The sequence below is a fragment of the Dipodomys ordii genome, unplaced genomic scaffold (genome assembly GCF_000151885.1).
Source record: "Dipodomys ordii isolate 6190 unplaced genomic scaffold, Dord_2.0 Scaffold29, whole genome shotgun sequence".
NCBI classification, from domain to species: domain Eukaryota; kingdom Metazoa; phylum Chordata; class Mammalia; order Rodentia; family Heteromyidae; genus Dipodomys; species Dipodomys ordii.
This window is the reverse complement of record NW_012267245.1, coordinates 7,823,218-7,829,467: the sequence shown is the minus strand read 5'-3', so window position 1 is coordinate 7,829,467 and position 6,250 is coordinate 7,823,218. Positions and strand designations below refer to the sequence as shown.

At 46.4% G+C, this 6,250-nt stretch overlaps 1 protein-coding gene across 1 annotated transcript in view; it reads right to left on the bottom strand.

Annotated features, from left to right (window-relative positions):
* Hsd17b4 (hydroxysteroid (17-beta) dehydrogenase 4) overlaps positions 1-6,250 on the bottom strand; it is a 62,977-nt gene that overhangs the window by 52,136 nt on the left and 4,591 nt on the right. Inside the window, exon 3 of the mRNA XM_013016021.1 lies at positions 5,631-5,730. Coding sequence (XP_012871475.1) covers positions 5,631-5,730 — 100 coding nt within the window. The remainder of the gene's footprint in view (positions 1-5,630; positions 5,731-6,250) is intronic.

The following is a 6,250-nucleotide window of genomic DNA, read 5'->3' as shown; positions in this document are numbered from 1 at the left end:
AAGGAGGGGATGATAGGGGGAAAACAATGGAGGGGGTAACAATGTTCAATGTTCAAAAGGAAGTGTACTCATTACCTCACTCATGTAACTGTAACCCTCTGTATAGTATCTTTACAATAAAAAAAAAGAAAGAAAAAAGAAAAAGCCACTGACATTGTGGCTTAAGTGGTAGAGCACTGGACTTGAGCAAAAGAAGCTCAGGGACAGTGCCCAGGCCCTGAGTTCAAGCCCCAGGACTGGCCAAAACAAAAAACAACAGAATGTGCTTGCCAGAAACTAGAGAGAGATTTGAAATGACAGTAATGGTTGTAAGTTCCAATCACTTAAGAGTAAGTTGTAGATCCATTACATATACCGAGCATCTAACACTACTGTGTTCTAAGGTTTTGTTTAGAGGACAGATCTCACTTTAAACATTCTTGCTATCTGAATCAACAAAATCTGAGCAAGACACCAGTGGCTCACGCCTGTTATCGCTACTCAGAAGGCTGAGATCTAAGGACTGCAGTTCAAAGCCAGCCCAAGCAGGAAAGTCTGTAAGACTCATATCTCCAGTTAAATCACAGCAGCAAAAGCTACAACTGGTGCTAAGTGGCAGAGTGCTAGCCTTGAGCAAAAGCAGCTCAGGAAGAGTGCCCAGGCCCAGAGTTCAAGCCCCAGTGCAAGAAACAAAAAATGATGTTTACAGTAATGACGAAAAATAAAAAAATAGCATGATTTTCAACTACTAACAGAGCACTAATAATTTTATTAAAACAAAGTCTAAAATGTACTGAATGTGCTGCTCTGGTGGTGGGTGACTGGACTGTCAAGGATGCGGAGCAGAAGTGGAGACAGGAGACAGAAGACAGACAGACAACCTCCCTCCCCGTTCTCAGAGGTCTGTATCTTATGCCTACTTAATGTCTCTAGCTGAAAGTCTATTCTCTGCCCCTCTGTTCCTCCTTCACGCCTTCCTACCTTATGAAATGGCACTCACACAAAACTCTGGGAATTCTCCTTTATTTTTCTTTTCCTTACAACCCACATACAAAGTATCAACAGGTCTCCCCATGTCTATCTTCAAAATACATCCACAATTTGACCTCTCTACACTCACCCATCTCTATCACCTTGTCCAAACCGCTACCACCTCAGTTGTGAGCTTACATACAGCCCATTTCTCATTACCATAAGAAATTGCCCAGGGCTGGGAAGGTGGCTTAGTGGTAGAGCACTTGCCTTGCATGCATGAGGCCCTGGGTTCGATTCCTCAGCACCACATAAGCAAAAAGAAAAAAGCTGGAAGTGGCGCTGTGGCTCAAGTGGTAGAGCACTAGCCTTGAGCTGAAGAGCTGAGGGACAGCGCCCAGGCCCAGAGTTCAGGCCCCACGACCGGACCAAAAAAAAAAAAAAAAAAAAGAAAAAGAAAAAGAAATTGCTGAGGTAGGAAACTTTATAAAGTTTATTTGGGTCATGGTTCACAAGGTGTAAGGTTGATAAAGCTACCAGCACAACCATGTTTATCACAGCATTATTCTCCATAACTAAGATATGGAACCAACCCAGATGCCCCTCAGCAGATGAGTGGATCAAGAAAATGTGGTGTATATATACAATGTATAATATATACAATGTATAACATATACAATATATATATACATTTGTTAGGAAATGGAAAGACTTGGAAAAAATCGTATTAAGTGAAGTAAGCCAAGCCCAAAGAAACATAGGTCCCATGGTTCCCTTTATTCGCAATAACTAGTATATGTCTAGAATAATCTTATCAGATGAGCAGAAAAGCTCAAAAGCTATGTACCTATGACCATGTAAGATGATGCTAAGCAAAATGAACCTCAAGATAGAGACGCGAGGTTTTTCTTTGTTGTTGTTTTTAATGTTCTAAGTGATTTCTTTAGTTCCTTTTGTATGCTCTTCCTCCTATGGTAGATCCCCTGTTGTCACTGTACTTGATTCTGGTGCCCTGCATCTTGTATATACATTTTTCTAATTTGGGGAGGGGAAGGGGAGTAGCAAAACACTGAAGCAAGGACACAGGATGACCCATTGCCACAATGACACCCACAGGACACTGTTGGAAACCATCTTTGCAACTTGGGGGAGGGGAGGGATAGTGGGAGACAGGAAATGCACTCGTTACCCGACTCGTGTGCTGTGACCCCTGTACAGCATCTTCACCATGATTTGTTTTAATAATGGCGCAAGACTGAGACACAGCGTCGCCTCTGCTAGCAGGGCAGGAGGCCACACACGGATGGCAGAGCACCTGTGTCTTTCTGGACGCTCCCCACTGCCCTCGCTCTCCCGAGGAGGCCTGTCCTGATTATCACAGGAGGCTCCAGATCAGAGTAGGTTTCCACACGCTTGCTGCACACACACCTGAAGCCTTGTAGGACACACAAACCACGCCCAGCCATGCCAGGATGCTGCAATAACCTCTGAGGGCCTCTTTGCTTCTGCTCCTTTTTAATAAAAAGTTATGCAATGCACAAAGTGAACCAGTAATGTAATAATGTAATAAGCCAAAGGGTGCCCAAACCTCATCCACATTTCCACTCCTTATTCCCTAAAGCACCCGCAATACTCCACCAAATGTTTAGTCAGGTCATGCTGGCTCCATCCTCCGAGAGCTGCCCACACACCGCAGGTGACAGGCCGCGGCCTGCAACCTCCCACCCCTCCCCGTCCTGGTCCAGTGACAGCAACCAGTCTAGCCACACTAGTCACACCGGCTGCCACGGCCCAGGGGCAGCGGCCCCCTCAGGAGCTGGGCGCACGCACACATACGCAAATACACACACACTCGCACACTCGGGAGCTGTGCACACACACACACACACACACCCTCGGGAGCTGTGTACACACACACCCTTGGGAGCTGTGCACACACACACACCTACACCCTCGGGAGCTGTGCACACACACACACCCTCAGGAGCTGTGTACACACACACCCTCAGGAGCTGTGTACACACACACACACCCTTGGGAGCTGTGCACACACACACACATACACCCTCGGGAGCTGTGCGCACACACACACACACACCCTCGGGAGCTGTGTACACACACACACACACACACCCTCGGGAGCTGTGCACACACACACACATACACCCTCGGGAGCTGTGCGCACACACACACATACACCCTCGGGAGCTGTGTACACACACACACACACACCCTCGGGAGCTGTGCACACACACACCCTCGGGAGCTGTGCACACACACACACACACTCCTCCACTCTCTGATGGTCTCTACTCAGCAGTCATCTTTCAGTACACTCTGCCCCATCACCCCAATGTCTCCCTCTGTAGCGCCCACCGTTGTTTATTACATTTATTATTTATTACTTACTGCTTCTCCACTGCTCTCCTACCAGAACATACACACTGACTACTAAACTGCTAGACTACTTGGACTACAAGACATGGCAGTACTGGTACTTGGGAGGCCGAGGCAGGAGAATCTCTGGTTCAAGGCCAGCCTGGGATAGACAGAAAGACAACATCTCCAGAAAAAAAGAAAGAGAGAAGGACCCAATCTGATCCCAATGATTTCCAAGCACCCAGAACAGACCTTGCTATATAAAACGCATTTGCTATTGATTGCTCAGATGAACAAACCCAACTGATGCCGAGTCTATTAACTAACTGAGCTTCACACTGGGTTTTTAACAGGCTGACAGGGAGCAGCTGTTCCAGAGCGAGTCCACGGGCTCGTCCGGTGAGCTGGGACCAGCCCACTGGGGATGTGTGCACGCTTACACGGCTCACCCAAGCAAGCTGGAGTCTGCATGCTTTCCTGATACCTCCCTCCTCCGGTGGGCGAGCGTAACACAATCAGGCAGCACACTCCGGTGACTACAAGCAAAGCACTGTGCAACACTGGCCGAGGACGCCCTGCTGTCTAGTTCAGAGATGGTCTGCCGCTACATGAACAGAAACTCAGGGACACTGGGGAGCAGGTACATCCAGTTCTTGAATTCAGTGCCTCCACAAAGTTTGCTCTTAACAGTGTTAACCTAATCCCAGCACTTGGGAAGCTAAGGCAAATAAATAAATTCTGCAGTTTCACAAAGACTGAATCCCAACCTTTAACACCAAACCTAATCTAGCTCTTTAGCCAAACTTAGCAAATATTTTACTTCTGTTTCCTTGGACTTTTGGCCAGGACTTACTGCAATAAGGCACATTATCATCCAAGTTTTATCTTTCCTTTTTCTTTGTGTGTGTGTGTGTGTGTGTGTGTGCTAATACTGGACTTGAACTCAGGACTTTGCACCCTTGCTCAGCTTTTCTGCTCAAGGCTACACTCTTCCACGTGAGCACAGCCTCCAATAACAGCTTTTGGTTGGTTAAATGGAGATAAGAGTTTCTCTGCTGTATCTGTCCAGGCTGGCTTCCAATCAGAATCCTTATTAGGAGTGCGCCCCTGGCCCCAGGCTGAATGTTATGTTTTCCTGCACTCAAACACTGCTCCTGTGAATGTAACAAATGCAAAGGCAATAGAAAAAGAAAAGTGGATCCGCAGACACACACTGCTGCTGTAGCCTTTTGGGGATTGTTTCTGTTTACCCAGATGGGGGTCTCACCCTGTATGTCAGGCTGGCCTTGACCTGCTGCCTCAGTCTCCTGAGGACCAGGGCCACAGGGCACTGCCACGCCTAGCTGCCCTGCGCCTCTATGAAACAGGCATTATTTACTCAAATAATCTCAGATATACCAGACCCAGCCCCCAAAAGAAATATGTCAACAGTAAAAGAATGAGCAAAAGACACTTTCCTTGCATAAAACAATACTCTAAGTCCTTTCGGAGACAGAAAAAAAACAAGATTCTTTTACTTTAAAACTTATTAGAAAGGATCTGAAAGTTGAAAATTACAAGACTGAAGGTATTAAGAACCAAACAGTAACATTTAAAAAAATAAAAACAGTAATAGCTCCTGTCACTAGTCTGAATTCTTGCTAGGCAAGCATTCAATCCCTTGAGGCATGCTCTCCAGCTCTGTGTGTGTGTGTGTGTGTGTGTGTGTGCACACGCACACATACATGCATGACCATACTGCGGCTTGAAATCAGGGCTTGGGCTCTGCTCTGGCCCTTAGCTTTTTCACTCAAGGGTAGTGTTCTATCATTTGAGACACACCTCCACTTCCAACTCTTTGCTGGTTAACTGACGAAGAATCTCACGGATGTCATCCTGAGCTGGCTTCAGCCCATGAAGCTCCTCAGTGTTCTGAGTAGCTAGGATCACAGGCATGAGCCACCAGCGCCCAGCTACATTTGTGCTTTCAATCAAAAACTTTTGATTGACAATCCATATTTGATTCCCTGATTCCAAACCTCAGTCCTACAATTCAATCATTTTTTACCTTTACCGGCATATTCACAGGATTTCTCTTGACCTTACATGAGCATGTAAGTCTCCTATTTCAAACCCTTATGACCAAACACAAAAGCAAGAAGTTCTCTCCATACAGCACTGCACTTCAACATCAGTGCTGTGAGAAATTCTGTGAAACTACCATATTCTAAACAGTAACTTCAACCTTAAGTAAATTTCAACCTCTGACTTATTAGAAAGACAATAACTACTAATTAAAAAACAAAAACACATCAACTCACCAACAACGGAGGCTCCTCTTTCTGCAAAAGCCAGTGCATAGGCTCGGCCTAGTCCTAATTCAAAAGCAAGACAATCACAAAGTTGAGATGTCAGCACGGTTCAGTTCCCCCCAGCTCAAGCAGCCAGTAAGCACTAATTCCACTACAGTAAGAGAATCTTCAGGAGTCTGTTATTGGTTCAACCTTGATTCCACCCTCTTCTCCAGCAACAGTGAACTGCGTTCCACTGGTGGATGAATTTGCATGAACTTTAAAAAGGGACAGCCAGGTACTGTGAAATATGTGAAATATATGTAATCCCCTGATCTCAATTTAAAAAAGAAAAGCAGAGTGGGAGAAGGGGTGGGTGGGGAGCGGTGGGGGACAATGTACTGTTTTGCAGCATGGGAACTTCTTTGCACAACTACTTAGACATAATAAAAAAAATTGTTAAAAAAACCAAACACGAGAAAAGCAAATAGACTCAAAAGGAGCAGGCAGGCAGGCGGAGGCCGCTGAGAGCCTGGTTTTCCTTCCGAGGTGTTGCACAGCAGCACTGGGGATGGCGCTGGCGGCCCAGGCCTGCGACTGTGCGAAAGGTGAGCGGGGCCGGGCCGCGTACCACACTGCGCGTGCGCGTG